This window comes from Lucilia cuprina, chromosome 4 (genome assembly GCF_022045245.1).
Source record: "Lucilia cuprina isolate Lc7/37 chromosome 4, ASM2204524v1, whole genome shotgun sequence".
NCBI classification, from domain to species: Eukaryota; Metazoa; Arthropoda; class Insecta; order Diptera; family Calliphoridae; genus Lucilia; species Lucilia cuprina.
Window position 1 is genome coordinate 24075313 of NC_060952.1, and position 23678 is coordinate 24098990.

Here is a 23678-nt window from a genome sequence, read left to right on the forward strand (position 1 = left end):
TATCGTATAATTGTTAGTATTCTTCTAGTTATAATCATATATTTTTTCATCTCTTCCTTTTCATCTGCCACACATCTTAAACTTACTTCCTCATATTTTGCTGTGTTTTGTATACATACACATGTACATATGTATGTATGTTGTGTATTTAGTATAATGTCCTTTGACATTATGCAAACTTAAATACACTACTAATGACGTAAATTGTTCTTGTATGTTTATTTAGTAGTACGTATGTATGTACATACTATGTACGTACAACGTAATACCTAATATTAGTGTGTTGTTTAAGATACTTAATAGAAGGTTGATGTCAACACAGATTAATTATTAAAAAGAAACTTTTAAGTATAAAATATAATTTTAAAACCAATGTCTTTGATTTGATGTGAATCTAAATTACCATATTATACATGCTTTTGTGGAGCATTTAATGGTTAAGTAAATTTAAGAAATAAAAAAAACATGTAACATCAAAATTAACAAATGTTCGGTTGAGTTATTAGCTTAGATTCAATGTTATAATTGAACACAAATTTGATATTTTTTAATTTTTAAGATTTGACTGAATTTGTTCTTTTTATTCTATTATAAAATTAAATAATACTTGGCCCAAATCAGTTTTAAAAAATAAGAACAAAGAGATTTGTTAAGTTTTAATATAAAATCTTAAATGTAAAACTACGATTTTTTAAAAATTTCATAAAAATAATGCTTAAATGTTTGAGCTTTTTTTATTGTTCTTTTGCAATAATAAACAAATCTTGTCAACAGAAAATATTTACGCAAAATAAAGACGGACGGATGGACGGACAAGCCTTAGAATTTAATAAGGATACAAGATATACGTTTATACTTTTGTAGGTCTATGATCAATATTGCGAATTGTTAAAATCGGAATGACAAAATTATAGCCCGATCTTTTTTGATAGTGGGCCAAATATTTTTTCTACATTTTAAGATTTTAAGCAATTGTATTGAGATTAATTGAATTTTAGATTCGTAAATTTTTTTATATGTCGAGAAAACCGTCATCACAACACAATGTCGTACAAACATTTCTGTTACTTCTGTACTAGTATTACAAAAAATATTTCAATTAAAAAGTTTTCCTTGGTAACAAACTACATACGTCTATAAATACAATGAATATCTCTCAGCTATAAAAAATCATTCTACATAATCACACAAAAATCGAAAGGATACCACAATTACGAATGTTAAAAAACGGCCACCATATATGTATGGAATATATATGGAAATCAATTTGAAAAAAAAAATAAAACGGAAAAAAACTAAAGTCCTTTGAAACAATACCTACAGCAGACATGAGACAGATATGTATATTTAGAGGTTCACATAAAAAACGGCAGACAGGTACACTGCCTTCAATTTTACACCATTTCTACTTAAATTTAACAATTTTACAATTAATAGCTATATTTCTTAGAAATTAACAACTTTGTAATTTAAAGAATTATTAAATTGTATTTAATAAAAGTTATAATTTCGTAAAATATTTGGATCACAAAATCATATATTCAACAAACATCAATAAATGGTGTAGTATGAATTTGTGTGTAATAAATTGAAGTTTTTACTTTTTCCATGCACATTCACAGATGAGTAAAATTATATGGAGAACATTTCATTGAAGGAAATGTTAAACAAAAAAATTTATAATAAAAATATAAAAAAGCAAACTTTACGAACTTACCGACAACTTGCATTTGAGCATATGCTGTGGCGGTTGAAAATAATGGTGCATCGGCTGTTACTTCACAAGAAAAAGTTCCAGATAGACCAAAGTTCACATTGCGTATAACAACTTGGGTGGCATTCGAAACACTTTCCTGAATTTTACAAGCGAAAAAAAATATATGAAAGAGAAAAAATGTTAAACGTTAAGTCGAAAAAACTAAAAATACAATTCAAATGTCAAGGTGTAAACTGGAAAAGTTTAATTTTTGGGGAAAAAATTAAGTATTTTCCATATAACTTTTTACAATTTCGGCAAGCAATATTTTAAATAAATTTTTTAGATAACAATTGTTGACATTTAAAAACTGATAAATATTTTTTTAATCCTAATATAATTTTCGCAATGTTAAAAAGTGGTGGATTATAGAATAGTTGTCAACATTAGGAGAACATAAAGTTAATTATTTTAAGAATATATTATAAGATTTTATACTTTTATTTTACTCACATCCACTTTTATGCCGGGAAAATGAAATACTTTAGTATTCGGATATTCGCCTGGAGTATAACGGAAGAATTCTAATTGTCCACGATAGAATTTTACTGAATACAGTGGTGCCCCTTCTATGGTGTAATGACAACGTAATGTTACCGATTGGTTTTGTCGGACAGCTGGTGGTTCAATGTATAAATTTACATCGCGTAATGCAGCCTGAGATAAATCTGAAAATAAAAAAATTACAACTTAATAAAGATTTTAATAAAACAAATAAAAATTTATAAATATAAAAAAAATCTAAATTAAAATTAAATTCATATTTTGATATAGAATGAATTTTCCAGTTTGTAATGTAAATAAATAAAAACAAATTATTTCGATAAGCACCGACTACGTAACGTTTTATAATTGTTTTGTAAAAATTACTGTACATTTTAGAAAATACTAGAAACAAAATTTAAAGATTGATTTATGTTAATATAAAATTTATTTATGAAAAATTTTATAGTGATTTACTGATAAATGAATTACATACATATGTATATATTAAAGTCACTTAGTTAGAGTAGACTTATACTTAAAGTGGAGTTGGAATAGAAAACTAAATTTCTTATTAAAAACAAATCTACATGTACATATATAATATTACATGTATAAATATACACATATATGTACACGTATAAGTCTTTAAATTGAAATAAATTTTGCTTTAACGTTTTCCCCTTTATGAGTAATATTGCTTTCAAAATTTATGAGTTTGACATGTTAACCGCATGGCTAGAAACATTGTCTAAAACAGGCATACGTTTATCTCTAGTTTACGGTTTTTCCTCTATCCATAGTTTAAGCATAAATGTCATTGTTCTGAGGGAAAAACAAAAAAAGTAAAACTTTACCGTAAATCGATCAAACATCATATGTAGGCAATTCCAATCGCTAGTAAAAAACAGTTTGTTCTGCTTATATCTAAAAATTAAAATATTGTTATCGCCAACATCATACACACTCACACAGTCTCATAAATATCAATACAACGTTATGCAATTTTTTTGAATGGTTATAAAAGTGACATGATTTTCAATGAATGTTTAATATTAAAAACATATTCAAAATATGTACATATGTATGTGTGTATGTACGTATGTATATATATAAGCCCAAAACACCACTGGTTGACAATCAGGAAACATTCTTACAAACTGTAAAAACCAAAAATGAATGAAAAAAAATATCCGAAACATGAACGATATCAGTAAACATTACTATTATATATTCATAAAAATATATCTATGTGCATAAACGCACATATACATGTATACGTAAGAGTGTCCCACGTTACACTTTTTTGAAGGCACAACTCTCATACGAAGGGTATTAGTGCAATTGCAGCGATTGAAAATTCTGATCTTAGTACAATTGCCAAAATAGTTTCTTTAATTTTATTGAAATGAGTTTCAAAATTTTTCTAATTTTAAGCATATTATGGCGAATAAATATCTTTAGAGAATAAGTATCTTTAGTGTATTACGAGTATCATAAATATTTTGAAATTTTTCGTAACAGATGTAAAAAAAAAATAATTTTTTGGCTAATTATGATAAAAATATTTGGTGTTTGTTTAGTTCTTTTAATAATTTATTAATTTAATGTTGACTAAAAGTACTCTAAAATAGTTAGTGTAAGTAAACTTAGGACCCTTTTGACTTTCCCCGTATTTATTTAATGCATCTTGGGGACTTGTTAAAGTTACTAAAAATTAGTTCTCTGGGCACTCTATTATAGCTACAATGTACATATTTTTTTCTGTTTCTCTCATATAGAAAAATACTAACCATAAACCCATTAAATTTTTTGCCACTATTATATGGATAAATAATATGTGCATATGTATACACAAATACATACATATGTATGTATATATATGTATGAATCTATTATATGTTTGGATACATGTATTTGATATTGTAAATTGTGTAAATGATTGTATATTTGTGTGTGGCCACATATAGTAAAAACATAAGATACAAAAGGAGACAAAAGAACAATCTGAAGCTCATTTAACAGCGATTTCTGACTCATGAATAACAAAAAATACCCTACAGAAGAAATTTTATAACATTTAACATATTAAATTTAATTTTAGATCTATGGTGCGTATGACTAATAAAATTTTTCCAAAATGGATAATTAAATGTTGCTTATACGTTAAGTTGTGAAGAATTTTAATTTATATAATTCTATTTTGTATTTTATGTATTTTAATAAATTAATTCTTCAAAATCGTTCAATATTTGTAAAAATTATGATTGAATTGAAGCATTGTAACTTATAGGGCTACATTTAAAAAAAAAAATTATTTATTTATTTTTTCATTATATAAGAACATTTCCCTTAAACTAACAAAACTAATTATTTATAAAGTTTTGGTTTTTTGGAATTTTTATAAAACATTATTCTAAAGAAATCAATATTCTAATTAAATGCAAGCCTTTTTATTCTTTAATTGAAGGAGTTTCATATATAATTTTTGTGTTGTGTTTGAGTAATAAGCAGATTAGAGTTCTCCTAAACATTAATTCTTAATTTTTAAATACTTAGACCAAGAAAAATATCCTTAATAGTTTCTTCTACTTTTTTATTATCAGTCTACTTTCGATAATATGAAATACGGTTATTTAAAGTTTATCATCAATTGTTTTTTTTTACCACATGCTTATATATGTATGATTAAATAAATGTATGGCAGACAGTAGGTATTAACCAGCGGGTTTATGGATCAAAAAAGTAGAAAGTGTTTGAGGTCATGTCGTTCTTAATATGAAATGAATGGAAAAATCATATAAAAACCTTTACTTATTCGCTCTACGAATTGAAAGGACATATATATGTATATATTTAAGTGTCCGTGTGTGTGGAAGAGTAATGTATGTAAAACTGCACACACTAACAATAACCAATTTTAATTCTAGGATTAAGTTAACAATTCTTCAAATACACATACACAAAAAATATTTTCAATATATTTATAATAAAACTTAAATGTGTATTTGTATGTACTTCTACATATACATATACGTAAAAGTTTTACAATTGTTCTTCTGAACGTTTGTTTGCATACTCATGGATATGTATAAATTGCATATGTACTATATGCATTGTATTTCCGTTTTTTCATTCCTTTGTGTCATCGCACAAAAGCCTTTCATGTAGTGATGCATTATATAAAGCAATATAGGGCCAAAAAGTGAAATATTAAAATATAATAATATTATTATACTTTCTTGTGGAAAAATGCATTTAAATATATGATTGCATTTAAAAAAAACTACTTTAAAGGGCAGAAAATTTTTATTTTTATATACATACTTAACAATCTATGTATTATTTTAAAGTGTCAAATTTGAAAAATCATAAGTTTGGTAGTTTTTATCCTAATTTCGTATCTGATATTTTTTAAGGATTAAGTGTTGTCTTTTAATCCAGTAAAAGAAATCGAAAATGTCTGAGATACGGACATCTAAGTAAAAAAATCTAACACTTTTTCACAATTTTTAATGTTGACCTTGAGGTAGAAACATCATCTTTCATTACCTTTCAAAATAAGCATATTATGTTGGTTTTCCAATGCTGTTCAAGTTATAAAAATCTATAAAAAACTGGAAGGGCTACGCTAAATATACTAGTTCCTCAAATTTTCTGGTTTCTCCATATAAATTTATTTCTGTATAAAAGTGTTTATAAACATTTTTAAAACTTGTTTCTTCTCAATTTTTATAAATAGATCAGCATTGTAAACGCAACGCAATATGCTCCTTTCCAAAAGAAATAAAAGATGAAGTTAGTACTTTAAGGTCAACGAAGAGCATGATGAAAATTAAACTATGGATTATAACGAGATGGAATTATTATACGAGTAAATAAAGATAGATGTTATTGTTTTAATCAATTTGTGTAAGAAGTTATGAAACTTTTTATGAAATTTTTAGGCACTACTGAAAATATATCAGCTCTTTCTCTCTCTCGTAGACCTAATTTACGTGTTAACAAAATTTAGTCCAAATCGGTGGCCATGAGAAAAAAATGTAATTTAAAATGGAATTTCCCAGAGAATGATATATTTTCATGATAATACCCATTGAAATGAACCAACATATACTAGCTTATAAGAAATGAATTTATGAATAAAATATTCATATACTAGAAATTCATGAAGTGTGTACATTAGAGTGGCCCAAAACGTAAGCTGCCGATATTCCCACCGAAATTTATAACTAAGTACATTCTAAGATAACATTTAAAATATTTTTGTTCTAACCTCAATATTTGATAAAAAAAATGAAATTTTTAAGGCTTATTTGATGTTTGCCATATTTCTTATGTCATTTAAAAGCTGAGGATCTATTAGTTCTAAAATCATTAACTTTTATAGGAACAATTTTAATGTGAACATTTGGGGACTATCATATTTTAAAATTTTACATAAGTTATTTGCGTAAAACAGTAAAAAATTAAAACCACTAAGAACCTATTATCTTTTGACTCGCTCACCCAATATTGAGCCCTGGACAAACATGTTCAGAAATGCTATTTTAAAATGAACAAAGCTTTTTTTGGTAAAAACTTGAATAATTTATTTATTCTTCTTACAAGAGGGCTGTCCTAATATACACAATACTCTTACCACAAATCATCATTAACAGAGATGTATTGAAATAAAAAAAAAAAAATAATAATATAACTCATACATTTTTCGTTTTTTATTTTATTTCAGATAGTAATGTTAAATTAAGATTTTTATTATAAAAATGTTATTGTTTTAATAAAAATGTCAAAATGTGCATAAAAATATTTAAGTATATGAGATCAATATTTTCGTCACAAAACAATGTATGTCTTGAAAATTTAGATTTTTTATTAGAAAAGAAATCGTACAAAACATTTTTATTTTAATCAAACCATTACATAAATATTTACATATGTATAATATCAACTCGATCATACCATATCGCCGCTTGTAATAAGATCGCTTTCGAAACAGAACATATGTATATTTATGTAACTTTTGTAGGTCTACGATCTATATTGTGATGAATTGCAATGTACCTCTTTTTTTGGAAAAAGAATTTTTAAAGCTGTGCCAATATTTCATTCATGACTACGGAAATATAAATATTTGTGTCGGTATTGAAAATGCAACTACAAAGAATGTAGAGCGTAAGTACTTCATCACACGCAACATTTTTATGAAATATGAAGTGTTTGTTTACATACGTTTTGCAGTTTTGAATACATTTAAGAATGTTTAGTCGGGTTTTGATAACTAGATGACATCCTACACCAGTTATGAGGATAGTTTTTATAATGAAACATAACGTATTTTATGTTAATAAGGTCATTAAAAAATAGACTTGGTATGGTGGAAAAATATATATGTTCTTGGTTGAAATGGGACCGAGTGTTGTATAATGGAAATTATGGCCTTCATCGCCATATTGCGGGTTTAGTTGTATATCTACCAGGTGAAAAATGGAACAGTCTTAACAAATAACTCTAAATTTTATATAAGCTTATGTTTATTATTGACCAAAGAAACCTTATAAACTTAAAATTTTACATTTTTTTCAAACGGCGTGTTGGTATTCTGGTTTAGTCTATCAACTACCTTCCATTTGCTCTAAACAATTTATGGTGGTCTACACAAAACAAAACCTCTTCTCAAGGAGGATAACACAGATTTATGGCTATTCTAAATTTTCACTAAAAGGTTATTTGCCCAAAATTATTTTGTGATACAAATTTCTATGTTTGCAGGATAACGAGCTATGTGTTATAAATTATATAAAATATTACCATACTCTTTGGCACATTTAACAATGCAATTTTATTGACACATGCATTTTATTTTTGAATTAACACAATAAATTGCTTTCGCTTAAGATTTAATTTTATACTTATTTTTTATTTATATTGCCGTTTTTGTTATTCAAACGTAAAATTCATAAAGTTTCTTATTTTATATTTTATTTAAATGAAATATGTTCAAAAACATGATGCTTTCAATCCTAATTAAAATATGACAACGTTTTGTAATAAAATTATACATAAACCAATATAAATAAGAAATGTACATTTATAAGTGTGTAGATAAGGGTGGTTCCAAAATGGCATTGTTCAAATAAATTTTAAGAAACCTTTTGTACCGACTGAACTGGACCAAGCAAATAAAAATGTCCTTTTTAGAGATAACGTATGAAAGCTATTTAAAAAGAGTTTTCAGTGTCATATCAAACACTTATATGCGATTATAAAAAAACAACTAATCAACAACTATTTAAAAAGAGTTTTCAGTGTCATATCAAACACTTATATGCGATTATAAAAAAAAATAACTAATCAATTTTTCGGCAGTATTTTTTTATTAAAATTTTTCATGTGGAATTATTTAATGCAAACTTTTTATATAAAATCTTAGATAAGTTCATCGAAATGTTTTCCAAAATTCTACATAGTTTATATGTGTTTAATGTATACGTTACCCTAATTTACAGCGATTAAATAATGAATACAATTGCTTGTAATTTCACTTAAGATTTAATTTGAAATTTCTATATAAAAAAATCAATTATTTCTTGTTTTTGCTATTTAAAATGAGAAACATTTAATTACGTATGTAATTATGTATATTTAAAAGATTATATATATGGGCAATTCCATACCATCCTACATAACATTTGTAAGCCTACAATTTTGCGAATGTTATTAAGACCTGCAACAAAAAGTCATATACCAATTTTTTTTAATAATACTAAAATGCAAAATTTTTAATAGTCCATCCTATATGCCATTTGCCCATATACAATTTAAATTGATGCCATCAATGGCATACTTAACGTCAGATATTAATTAATAATAATTTATAAATTTCAATTGAATATTTCATCTTATATTTAAATGACATGTCTTTCCATGTTCTTATTTCTCATTAAAATATGACAACGTTTTTCAATAACATTTTAATCCTACACTTAATTACATTATTTTTTAGAATACAATATTCGTAAGAAATATTTATATGTAAATATTATTTACCTTTGCAATATTTAATATATTTAATACATATAGCATCTACACACATCAATATTGCATAATCACCTGATAAAGTTAAAAGTTAACATATATTTCTATATTTGAACATCTCGGCAGCAATTGCAGACACATGTGCAACGAGCTGACAAAATAAAAAATCTCAAAATCAAATTACAAATTGTTCAAACATGCACTTGTACTATATATACATTTTTCTTTAGTACTTGTTTTTTGTTTGCTACATCTGGTATAAAAACACTTGGTACTTTTGTTGCTACAGTACATGAAGAATGTGCAACATATATAATATAATAGACATATATATGTATATATTTTATGCACTTCTAAACTATTTACTTTAAATACATTATGCATTACAAGAGATGCAAATGAAAGTCAGTAGTTCAAACAAAATACTTAAATAGTGCCTACTTTAAGGTGCACAACAAAGAAAAAATTACCAACATTAAAATAAATTAAATGATTTTTTGATAACAAATCTGTATTGAAAACTTTTATAAATAACTAATAACTTGCAACGTATACATTAGGGTATCACTTAATTGCTTTTTAAGAATTTTATGTATGAATACCTCTTAATCGGTGAGTATTAATGAACTGAACATGAGAAAAATATTTATTTTTTCAAAAATGTCCTACCAGCGATTGAAAATCTTGACGTCAGTATAATTTATAAAAAATATAATAATTTTTTGGAAAGTTCTACAATTTTGAGCTGTTTACTGTAAAATAATTTAAATATCGCTGGTAACTAGGGAATTTAGGTTCTTAAAAAAATACTTTTTATTTTTCTCATATTCAGTACATTAATACGCATCGAATGAGTGGTATTCCTACAAAATAATGATCCACGTGACATCCTTATGTACATACACATGTATTAAAATAAATTTTTTTTAGTTATATATACATAAATATAAAAAATTTGTATATATTTTAATATATTTTGTTACACATCTTTTACCATTTCTCTAAACATATTTTTTCATCCACGACTGCAGTAATAATCTATAAAGCTTTTTGTTCAACTATAACTTTATTTTTTTGTCAAATATGTATATTGTCATAAATATTTTTTCTGTAGAAATTCAGTTCCTTAAATATTTTTCCATATAAAATATTATGTTCCAAATTGTTTAATAGTATCTATACAGCTGTGCACATTTTGACATTAAGAGAAAGGCAAAACATGAACAAAATTTCAATATTTCATAAATTCGATATTTTGACAATAAGTAATAAATCTATTCCACATTTTTTGTATATTTTTAGATGTGTTTATTACCATATACAAATACTTAAACAGCAAATCGTCCCTGTTTTAATTTTTCGATTTTTTATTATTGCAATTTATACCTCTATTGACTTTAATTATGTGTACAAGAGCATTTATCGATATATTAAATGGTTCAGAATTTAGCAAAGGCACCTATGTGATTTATAGGGTAGAAGGGGGATCATTCAGCATAGGGGCACATCTGTCAATACTAACATAAAACTTTAAATTTTTATTTCTGAAATAAATGAAATAAGACAAAACTTCAAATAATTGTAGGCCCTAGTATGTACCAATTTATTATTATTATTATTATTATTATTATTATTATTATTATTATTTAAAATTAGGTTCTATACTTTCCGCATACATAGACAGTAGTGGTGCTAAAAAATTTTTTGGATCTATTTTAATTCAAACTAAAATGTATAAAAATGTAGAGCAAAACAGAAAATTTTCTTTACAACGAATTATCAATTTTAAAAGTATTAATTTATATCGATGAACAATTTGTACTGGTATCTATTTTTTTTTACAAAATTATTATTAAATACAAAATTTTAATAAATGTTACTACATTCACCATATGATTTTAGTTAATTTTACACAACCATGATCTAAACATGACCAACCCTTTTAAAGCAAATTTATTTTGTTTTTTAAAACTGCAGAAAGTTATAGTAATAATTTCTTGATGGTTACTATATAAATACATATTTGCTTTCCCACACTGTATGTTATTTTCAAACTTCGTAAATTTTGTTTTTACTGTTTAGTCTATTGGGTACAATATTTAAACAATTTGTTAAATTGTTTGTAAAATGTACCATCATACACCCTTGATAGAGATTGTAGTAAAAATACAAACTCTTAACAGTAAATAAATTGCTAACAAATATTGTAAATAAATAATATATGGTTATTGCAGTCTATATATTTTGAAATATTTCATTTGAAGCATTAGGTTAAAAAACGTAATAGTATTTTTAAAAAAATAATAATATAAATGCTTTATAATAACATTGTAATGCAGAATGTGTAAACTTAATAGTTTATATAGTAACATACATTAGAAAGTCTGTAGTTTGTTTCCCACCCAATGTATTTGCATTTTGTTTACCACTGCTTTAAAAAGTTATTACAGAGTAAATTGTATTTCAAACTTTATTATAATGTTAACCAATTTTTTCCACTCTCTGTGTAAAAAATGTTACCAAGGGATAAATATATTCAATCTGTGCAAAATTATTTTTATAACATTTTTACATCTGAGTCTTTTTTGTATGATTACAGCAAACGTTTTGCATTCGTTTTTTATGTACTATTTGTTAATGTTAAAAAAATAACTTTATGCAAATATAAAAAAACAAAAAATAACATACATTTTAAGCGTAATAAAAAGTCTAGAATTTAAACCAAATCCTTACAATATATTCTAACACTTTTTTAATAAAAATTGAATATGAACGGATATAATTTATATTTTTTAGTAATATTTTCTTAATTCAGATAAAACATAATTAAATATATTTTATTAATAAATTTAAAAAAATTACATTGCAGTGGTATAATTAATTGACTAGTTATAACACAACGAATAATATATTTTATTGTTAAAGCAAAATCAATGTCATTAGTGCTTACTTTCTATTTATTCTTTAAACCGAAAAATATTTAGTAGTTATAATCAGCAATAATATTATTTTTCAATGGCAAAAAATAAATATTTGTACTTAATTAAAACATCTAATACGGAAAATAATGTGAATATATCTCATTACGAAAACCTACATAACAGATACAATAAACTAAAGTTCATCCGATGTTTTACATTGTGAGAATGTATTGTCTATAGATAACATTTTTCCTAACTGTTGCCCATGTTCATTGTAATGCAACGAGTAATAAAATATCCTCATCTAGTACAGATAGAAAATAAAATGTCAATAATTAGTTTGGATAGTAAATTCTTAAAATCATTTTTGTATTGTGCCAAAGTAGTTAGTTACGTAACTAATAAGAGGAAATGTGTTGGATAGTTTATAATACAGTAATATCCAAAGTGAAGTAATGTTGTAATCAGCGAAAATATAATATGTTTGCAAAAATAAATCATAGAGTTAGTTTACTAATCTGCAGGGTAAATGTAAATAGAAATGGTTCAATGAAATAAATGAAATAAAATATTTATCTGCATCCGTAACGGTAAGCTTTTATCTAAATATTTATTTATAAAGGTTATCAACATGCGATATAAATATACAGATACAGAGAATGTAACTGAAATTACCATAGTCATAACTAGTTTATATACACCGGTTACCCGGTTAACCGAAAAGCCGGTTTTTATTGCATAATTAAGATAACCATTTCAGTTAGATTTTAAACCAATAAATAATACAAAATTTTACTGATATACATATGTATGTTTGTTTGTATTGTATGTATATTAGAGTGTCCCCAGGAACGGCCTTTTTAAATTAATATGGGCATACTTCTCAATCGATAAGTATTAATGAACTAAACATTAAAAATATTTTTTTTTCGGATGGTCCTAAGTTTCCTACCAGTGATTGAAAATCCTGGGTGGGTGTTAAAATTTTCGTAATTTCGTACAGAAAATAAAATAATTCGGGGTATTGTTTTGTCGATTTCATTATTTTTTCATTTTATTTTTTATTATTTTGGAGTTTATATATGAAAGGAAATACCCTTACAAAAAATTTAATTATATTTCCTGCTCATGGATTTTAAAGCCACGTTCACTGATGTATTAATGATAAATATAGTATAGTATATTTTCTTGAAAACTTACGAACGGACAACACTAAACCCAAAATATTTTGGATAACATCAATCACCTTTTTCTTGAGTCGGTCTACTGTACTCTATCTATACTGAATAGTGCAAAAATCCTATTGAGCAATTAATAATATTTCGCAAAATATGATCTTCCAACTAAATATATGTATATTTTAAAGATTTCCATACATTAAGAATAACCGGTTTAACCGGTTTTTATAGTGTTTATAGTATTTATAAACACTAATCTGAATCATTCATACGCACTCATCTAAAAATGTATCTGCTATAATGAAACTACTTTTACTCATTAATGAAAATATCATAATTAGATTCACAAACACTATAACTGCATATTTTTTTTTTACCGATAAAAGTAAAAAATAAATTAAACAAATATTTGTTGAATTGTTTGATTGGTTTATTATATGACTTGATTGATTGATTGATTGCAGTCATTTAATTTAGATCACAAAAGTATGGCTTATGTAATAAATAATTTGAAAAAAATACTAATTTTTTTTAAAATAAGTTTTGAAATTATTTTATATATAAACTAAATAGTATATGAAATAATAAAACGGTTTTTTGTATTGACCAGTTAAATCTATTAAATAGTTGATAGTAGATTACATATACATACATAATTCATTTAATAAATTTTTGTAATTATGTATTCTTTCGTATTTACAATGGTGAAATAGGAAACAAATATAAAATATTTCTTCTCAATAATTGTATTACAGTTCATTGAAACAATCAGTTGCGTGGGCTAGTATATTATTGTGAGTAATGTGAGTAATATTTATTTCATTCAATTTACAATTACAAGTTCAATTAAACAAAGTATACTTTAACACATATACATATGTATATAACTACTTAATTAATTACAGGCGTTGGCAATAAAATGTTTATTTTTTGCCATTTATATTAAAGTACAATTGTAAAATTGTAAATAAAATCTTTAATTATTGATATAAGATCAATATATAACAATTTCTGCAATAATAATCTATTTATAAACTTGTTGTATTCATAACTTCTAAAATAGATTGAACATGTTTTATAAGGTAAAACTTAGCATTTATAAATTCAGTACTCCTGCATACCATGATATCAATTTTATTTACATAGTAGAGGGCAAAACGAATAAAATGTATAATCATGCTCCTGTGTAGGAACACCAAACAGTTTATTATATGTTAAGCTTTAATAAGTTTATTGACAAATATATTAGACACTGTGTAACTATTGACAGTGTTTAAAAGATTCGTTAGCAAAAGTTAATGCACGTAGTACATGCACTTTACACTTATCTATTTATGTGAAAAATTTTTAAGTGAAAACATTTATATATGTATGTATGTACGATTATTCAGGCAATGCGTGGAAATCACTGATAAGACAAATGTTAATACATACCATGAGTACTTCCAAGCTAACTCTTTTATTTATGCTACTGGCTGTTGTACACATTCACAACAAACTGCACTTTTATACATAAACACTTGTGCGATGTATGTGTGTATGTATATAGATATATATGTACATATAAAAAAAATTAAAAAGAGCACTTGTATATTGAAGCCTCGTTTTATGGTATATTTCCTATGTTTGTTATGTGCTATTGGCCTTGCAACAAATTGACCTATTTACATCTTACCCATCCTTACGATGTACTTATTCAATTTATATACATGTATGTATGTTCATAAGGATGTGCTGAGCTATGCCAATGAAATTGCAAACATACTTTGCAATATTAGTTAAAATATATCGGAATAAATAGAAAAGTGGTTGTTTATCTTTAATGATTGCTATAGATCATATACCAACTAATGTGTATGTGGACTGCTAAATTGTAATATGTTATATATAAAAAACAATGTTTGTATAGATCAATTGTTTTATAATACTAGTCTGTAAGGAAATCCTTCTTTGCATAATTAGTAAACTGTTTTTTTTTTTTTTTGTAACCTTTGACCTCCAATATTTCTCTAAGTGCATACTATATTTTCGGTGACTCTACCTATGAAGAAGCTAAGTGCCAATTTTCATTTAGCTATCAAAAATTTCACAGCAAACCTCCTTATTTTCCTGGACTAATTATGTAACTAAGAAAAAAGTTATTTAAGTAAAAGTTTTTATATAAAAGTTTTTTACTAGAAAAGCTGCTAAGAGTTTTCATAATGTTCTACTAGATCTAAATTAAAACTAAATATAATTTATAATTTCCCCTATATTGTTTTTTAATTGCAAAAATTCCTAAATCAACATTTTTAACTCTGTTATTTATGTAATTTTAAGGATGTTTTAACATACATTTTAGTTTAGTTTTAATAAATTGAGACCGTAAATATTTATTTTTCCATGATATTTTGACTTATATTCTGTTGACCAAAAATATTTTCTAACTTTAATAAAATTATTAACGACATCTTTTCTTTTTTGTTGCCTTTTTTATTAAGATACCTTCTTCAATACGTTATTAAAGTAAATATTTGTTTACAAAATAAGCATGTATATCATTCCTTGACCTTTAACTAAAGCCCTAATATATCTTTTTTATTAAACCGAAAATAAATCCCAAGCTAAATTAAACAAAAATAACAAATGTTAAACATATTTATCTAATTTATATGGATATATATTTTATTATTGATTAATATTTAAGCCACATAATCCTTCTCCTATTAAAATTGAATATCAAAATAACAAAACTGGAAAAAAAGAATGAAATTTCTAAAATGGCATATTTTTTTTTAATACACACATTTTTATTAGAAAGATGTTTGTTTTTTTATCCTGAGTTGATGTATCTTTTTATTTTACTTTCATTTTGTTTCATATCTTTAGTTTTAATCTAACAAATAACAGTTTATCTCATGTCCACACATCGTCTGTCATAATAAAATAGCTCATACTTTATCATTCATTATATATTCATTTCTATTTATTTTATTTTTTCCTTCTCCCTCAAAAACCACACCCCACAAACAATTGGTTTCAAATTGGCTGGTCATGTTCATTCTATTGGAGTCGTATTGTTTTTCTGTCCTCGCACTCCTACGCAGTTGAAAAAACAATACGAATACATTTCTTCCACAAAATAATTTATTATAATGAAATTATAATATGCTTATTAAGCTTATAATGGTGTTTATATGTAAATATTTACAAACGAGGGTGAAAGAATAAATTCGGTTAAATATTAGTCAAGAATTTTTTAAGGAGTTGATTTCGAAGTTAATCAACTTACATATACCTATGACTGTCTATCGGTCTCTATGTAGAAAAAACGTTCATGATAAAGAGAAGCAATATTATTAAACTAAATGTTCATGTATTGAAAATGAGAAAAATCGACATACATTGAAACTTCGAAAAATTAAGCCTTCTTTGCAGATTCTTATATAATAAAATTTGATAAAAATCATCACACATTTGATTGTACATAAAAACTTTATGTTGTTGAAAAGTGGCAGAATTATATACCTCCCATACACATGTATATAATCCTTGAAAATAAGTTCATTGTTAATAAGTTCATTGTGGCCTCCGGTAGGTTAGTGTTCTAGTCTGGTAGACCGGAGGTGGTAGGTTCGATTCCCACCCGTGGCGCTGGTTGAGGAGCGCACAACAGGCCTAATTGAGTCGTAGATTGACATCCTTACAAATTTTACAAAATAACGATTTATATCAATAGAATTTATATATCGTCCGTTATTGGGCATAGTTCCTATACAAGATACCTTTCCGAAAATCATTAAAATGCACATTTCTCATTACCAAATAACATTATATATTTTTTACGATCGGTCTATAATATAGGTCCGGTCGATACCTTAAAATGTCCCTTCCCGAAAATCTCATTAACCTTATATAGTTAGTAGTATGTTAAATAAAATTAATTTAATATAAACAAATTCTGAACAACAATAGGTATGTATTAGAGTATTCAAACGATTAATCGTCGATCGGTTAATCGATTAGTTTTTGACGATTAATCGTTCGAATAAATGAAAATTGTCAAATTTCAAATAACGAATAAACCAAATAATTTATATCAATTAACCGATTAAGAGAAATTACTATATATTTTCTACATAATTGAATATTTTTATTATAAATTTTCTTCTTTTCTTAATTTCTTAATAATTTTTCTATAATAAAGAAAATTTATTTGATGATTTTTGAAAAGAAATCATGGAAATAATTATATAGCCTTTATTTCTGTGTTCTTAAGTATTTCCAATAAGTTCTTCAGCAACAGTTATAGTTGAACTAGTGTTTAAGGAAACGTATGAATTCTAGAACTCGTTGAAAATCTTAAAAACAGTAATTTCTTTATATAGAAAAGCATTTCACATAAACAGGAATGGTTTATAATATTTGAGAAGAACTAAACATAGAATTAAAGTGAAAGAAGTGAAAATCATAATTTTGTTTACAAACCATGCAAAAGTTATTTTCAAACATGAAAAAATCTATGCGTACAGTAAACTGTGGACCATTAGTATTAACTCTGTGTACTCAGTTTTTCATAATAGGCTCTTTAAAGGACTTTAAAGTTGAAAAGACAACCGATTTCAAAAAATGAATTCCAAATTTATATTAAAAAGTTAGCATTAATATTAATTTCAAATGAAGGTGAGTTCCTCTGCTTCAAATAATATAATTTATTTCAAATCATCAAGATCATCAAGAAAGAATTGGAAATCTTAAAGAAAATTTGTCACAAAAATGTAGTTAAAAGTTTTTTTTTTGTCGAAAATGAAACCTTTTTAAATTTAATTTCTTTTTCGTTTTTTTTTTCTAAGTGAGACATGTAAATAATATATGTAGATAGAATGTACAGATTACCAGCTTCTATTTGACACCAATATTAGCATTATAAAATGCATATAAATATTTTAAATATTTGTTTGTAGTCCTTTAAATTTTGAAATCCTTTTATAAGAACATAAAAATCGGAGTACGCAGAATTGCTATATGTGTAATCTATTTTCACATGCTTATCAAGTTTTCCATATTTGAAAGCTTTTTTTCAAAATTGTTACAGGGTGTAATATGAAGAAAATTATTGTAAAAAGCAATAGTTTCCTTTTGTTCGAATAACCGATTAATTTTTAATTATCCGATTATTAACTGGCTAACGTAAAACCTCAAATAATTATTTGTCGAATAAACCGAATAAGACAAAAACCCGAATAATTGAATACTCTAGTATGTATACTGTTGTTCTTGCAAATCATTAAATATCTTTAAAAGTGGTTTTATACTATGAAATTTTACGTACGGCTTTTCATATGAAAAATCAATTGAAATATAATCGGAATTTAAAATATTTCAATATTATTTTTTGTTTCTATAAGAAACCATTTCTATTTCAACAATTATTTGATTATAAAAAGGCGGTGATTATATAAATGCGGTGGAGAGTATTTAAGTTTTGGCTCAGCTCAATATTAAGACCACAAATTTTTCCAATTGTATCTTTTACAATAGCATAATTTCAGCAGTGTGAAAACAATATTAATTTTGACTTTTTTATGAAATGGTGTTTTCACAATTCAATTTTTTAAGTAAAATTGGAAATTTTTAAATTTTTAAATTTTTTAATTTTGAACTATTTTTTTACATGCTTATTCAATTCTTCAATACTTAAAGTGAAGCTTTAAACAGAAACAAAAAATTTTAAATGTCAAATATGCATTACTACGTCCTTGTAAAAAGAATATTAATACAAAAAGCATGCATTTATATTTCCTATACACTCGAGACTATGTGATTGTCAAAAGGCAATCGTAACAAGAAAAAATCTACCATCCAGAATAATAGAAAAATAAATTTAACTTTAAATTTTTCTACTTCTTCCTTTTTTGTTCTACTTCCTTTGCAAAATATTTGTATCTATTAGGTCCTTGGGTATAATGTATATATATGCAAACATGACATCGTATGTTTAATATATTTCTTTAATTTTCATAATTTTTACATATATTATAGTTCAACTATGTACAACCATAACTGGTTTGCACTATAGGAACATTTGGAAAAACTATTGGGTACTTTAGAAAAATTTGCCAAAGACAACAACATTTTACTAGGAAAGCAAAGTATTGATTATTTTCTACTGGAAAGTTTCACTAAAAACCAACATAATAAAGATTCATAATTGCAGTCAATTTCTGTATTACTTATGTAACAAAATATATCTGAAAACATTCTAATAGATACACAATTATTTTTAGAACGCATGATAATAGCATATACCTATTCTACTTCAGTTTTGCAACCAATGCTTTTTGTTTGAAGTTCCTACCTTAAGAACTTGTGAATTTGTTCGAATTTCAAATTTTTGTCGAAACATTGTTTTGTAGAACTTTTCGGCAGCTTCTTTGTTTTTTTTACAAAGACCACGCAATTCACTTAAATGCACTTTTGGTGAGAGTCACTACAAGTCACACTTTTACTTTTGCTTATTATATATTTTTTGAAGTATTTGTATTTTCAGTATTTATATAAAAATGTACATATTTAAATAGGTATGTACATATTTGTCTCTTCTTCTACATATCTTATTTTAAAAAAATTAATAAATAAAAAAAGGTTTATCGTAGATCGACTTATAGCTACTCATTTCTGTCTGTATTGACTTAATTTTTTTTTAAGTTTGTTTTGCAAAATTTTTTGTGGAAATGTATCTAATTATGCAAATGGGAAAAACTTGCTTTACGCTTTGGTTTCCTCTACTACAACATTTTTTATCTAACAACATTTTTTTATATTCATTGTTTCAACTTGCATCGAATACTTACTTTAAACAATGATTTTTTATTGTTTTTGGTTATATTTCATAAATAGGAAGCGTTGGCAATGCTCTCAAATAATAAGTGTTAAAAGTTGTTGTTACTAGAAAATAATAAAAATCTTTAAATTTAACCAAAATTTCTACTTAATACAAGACACAACTTTTTATGTTAGGTTTTTGTATGGAATTGTATATTCGATTCTTTATTCTTAATATTTAGACATTTACATCATGGTTATAATTTCTAGCAAAACAGCTTAGAATCCTTTATCATGAAAACCACAAAATGACATTTTTATACACACCATCAAAAAATATGAAATTTGAACTAAATAAGTCCCTTACAAATCAACATTTATGTACAGAATTTGACGAAGATAGATCTATAATTGATCGTGGCTAAAAAATGTTAAAATTCTCCATTAACTTTCTACGGAGTTTTATAAGGATCGTTCTGTTACTTAACACAAAGTAATTCATTTATAATTGTTTTTCTTGGGGCCATTTATATGAAAATGTAAACTGAATTAACCATTTTCAATACCAATACCATCAAACCGTATACAGGTTTGATGGTGGGTATATAAGATTCATCATAGGTTTTCGGATTTGCTGATTTTAGAATTATTGAAGATTTGGATCCCGAAGAGGGATCTTCAGAAAACTGATTTCAATAGACAGACGAACATGATTTAATCGGCTACGCTATCTAGAAGGATTTAGAATATACATACATATATACTTTATAGGGTCAAAAAATTATAGTGTGGAAGTTACAAAACAGAATGACAAACTTAGGTGAAGGGTATACTGTTTATTAACACAAAGTTAGAAAAAAATTAATTTGTATGGAACTGATGTGGACTTTTCTAATAGTCGATTTACTTTTAATCCTGTCATTGTCACATTTAGAATTATTTATATAGCTATAAAGAGTTTTTAGTGAAGTAATAAAGAAAATGAAAAATAACTTTTTTACGATATCTTCAAATCAAGGACATTTCTTAATAAACTTTTTTCTTATTTTTAAACTATAATATATAAGCAAAAATATTGTTAAACTACAAGAAGAATGATTGAAACGATGAAAATTATATTGATAGTTTGGAAAATATATGTATATTTAATGCTTATTAAAAAAATCTTAAAAAGTATGAACTTTGAACCTCGATAAATTCTATATTGTAAAGAATTTGGAAGTTTTGGAAAAAATTTCGCATCTACACGATTACAATAAAAAATCTATTTTACTTTGAAGATAGTAGACTTATTGGAAACTTGATAAATATAAAGGAACGGCTTTACTATGATTCGTGTTTTGCAGCCCTCAGTTCACAAAATCCGAATTTTGGACTATATCCGTTTTGTAGTAAGTGATCTATATATATATATTTTTTATTTTTCTATAACTACCCTCAAACAGTGCTACACCTAATGACATATTGTAGTCATTTATCTACAACTTGGTTTTTATTCATTCATGCTTTAATCGTTGCCATCTTTTACTCAAACCTTCCGCAATTTTGATTAAAGATACATTTTAAAGAGCTATTGAGTAAAACAAAACAAATATTAAAAAAAATAAGACAAAAAACAAAAAAGAAAGCAATATAAAAAATAGCAATGCATTTAAAAATTGACAGTAAAAAATACGAAAACGTCAAAACAACTTCAATCAAAGTTAAACTGCAATAAAAACTGGAGGAGTGTTTTTCTGCAAACAGTGATGAAGAGGGAAAAAATAAAAAAACACCCTGAAAAAACACAAAGCTGCACTTTTGCAAATGTTAAAAATCCCAAAGCAGTTGGATGGAAAACATAAAAACGATATACAAATAACGTAAATAAAAACTTTAAAAGGAAATCTGAGGGAAACATGAAAAATCCGGCAAAAAATTGCTAAATAAAATAGAGAATCAAAAACAACAACGAAGCAAAGTATAACGGACTTTATATCAACATGAAGTGTTGTAGAATAGCAGGCATTAAGATTTGTACTTTTTCCTTTTCTGCTGATGTTGCTGCCCATCCTCGATGGAGATTGAAGTTCAGACAAACAAACACTCCTTTAATTGTTAATGAATATGTTAGTACTGGCATTGGTCAAACTAAAATAAACTGATGTATAGAAAACTAAATTTAAACACGCAGTTACGTTCTAACATATAAACTAAAAAAATGTTACATTGCAGTTATAAATCATTCATTTTAGAGATGACAATTTTCTCAACATGGACAATTGTATTTACAAAATTATACCTCGCTTTCAGCTGACAGGCGGACAGATCTAGAGATCGTTGTAAAATTATATGATTTTAATGATTTCATCATCAAAATATTCAAGCAATTTTTTGATAAAAAACTAAAATTTCTAAATGAGGCTTTATATATTTCAAATATGGACCGATCCTCGGTTAATTTGGGAAAAGGATATATTTCTAAATAACAGTTAGTTTTGTTGAGTTTCATTGCGATACAAATGGTTACAAGTCAATTTTAGACGTTTAAGTCATTTTTTGAAGGGGGTTTGTATGGGGGCTAGAGTCAAATATAGGCCAATCCTTACGAAAATCTGCAGTGTCATTTATACTTATATAAAACTTATTTGTGCCAATTTTTAAAGAGATAGCAGAATATTTCACGTAATTATGGCATCAAAATTTCAAATCGGGAGGTACGGTTGTATGGGGACTAGGTGAAATAATGGACCGATTTCAACCATTTTCAATAGACTTCGTCCCTGTGCCAAAAAACATGCTTGGTCCAAATTTCATCAAATTATCTTGAAAATTGCGGCCTGTACCTTGTGCACAAGGTTTACATGGACAGCCAGCCGGACAGACGGACGGACATGTTGGATGTTAATCGACTCAAAAAATGATTCTGAATCGATCGGTATACTTTAAGGTGGGTATTGGACCAATATTTTTGTATGTTACAAACATCAGCACAAACGTATAATACCCTCCCCACTATAGTGGTGTAGGGTATAAAAATGTATTTTTTCCGAATTTTTAAAAATAATGTTTAAAGCACGTGTCACAGTATACAAATTTAAGGGGTTTTCTCTTAGTATGCGTTTCCTATCCTTCACTGTTTGTTTTTCGAAAGCTCATGTAGTTGTTTAAAGAAACTTGTGGGTTCGAAATTTACACAACATTTAAGCAACACTGAGTTGCTTTCGTCTTTTTTCACGAACTAGTAAAAGAAATCACGTTAAAAAAAGAAATTGAAATACGCCTGAGTGAATAAATGGCTGCGAATGCAGAAAAGGAAATCTTTTAACAAACATTAAAAAACATCTAAATTGACTTGTGTTGCAATTCAAACGTTTTTGGCTGCCATTTTTTTTATCATAAACAAGGGAGAAAAAATATTTTCCTGCTATATGAAAAACAAAAAAAGAAATATTTATATATCAGATTTTTATTTAATACCACCAAAATAAATATTTTATAAATGTTTTGTCTTGAATT

The 23678-nt window shown here is 25.7% G+C and overlaps 1 protein-coding gene across 1 annotated transcript in view; it reads right to left on the reverse strand.

The window, feature by feature from the left end:
• Positions 1–23678, reverse strand: part of LOC111674830 — a 151176-nt gene that overhangs the window by 49549 nt on the left and 77949 nt on the right. The window contains exons 5-6 of the mRNA XM_046949680.1: positions 2210–2424; positions 1718–1853 (exon numbers count right to left, since the gene is read on the reverse strand). Of these exons, the coding sequence (XP_046805636.1) occupies positions 1718–1853; positions 2210–2424 (351 nt within the window). The remainder of the gene's footprint in view (positions 1–1717; positions 1854–2209; positions 2425–23678) is intronic.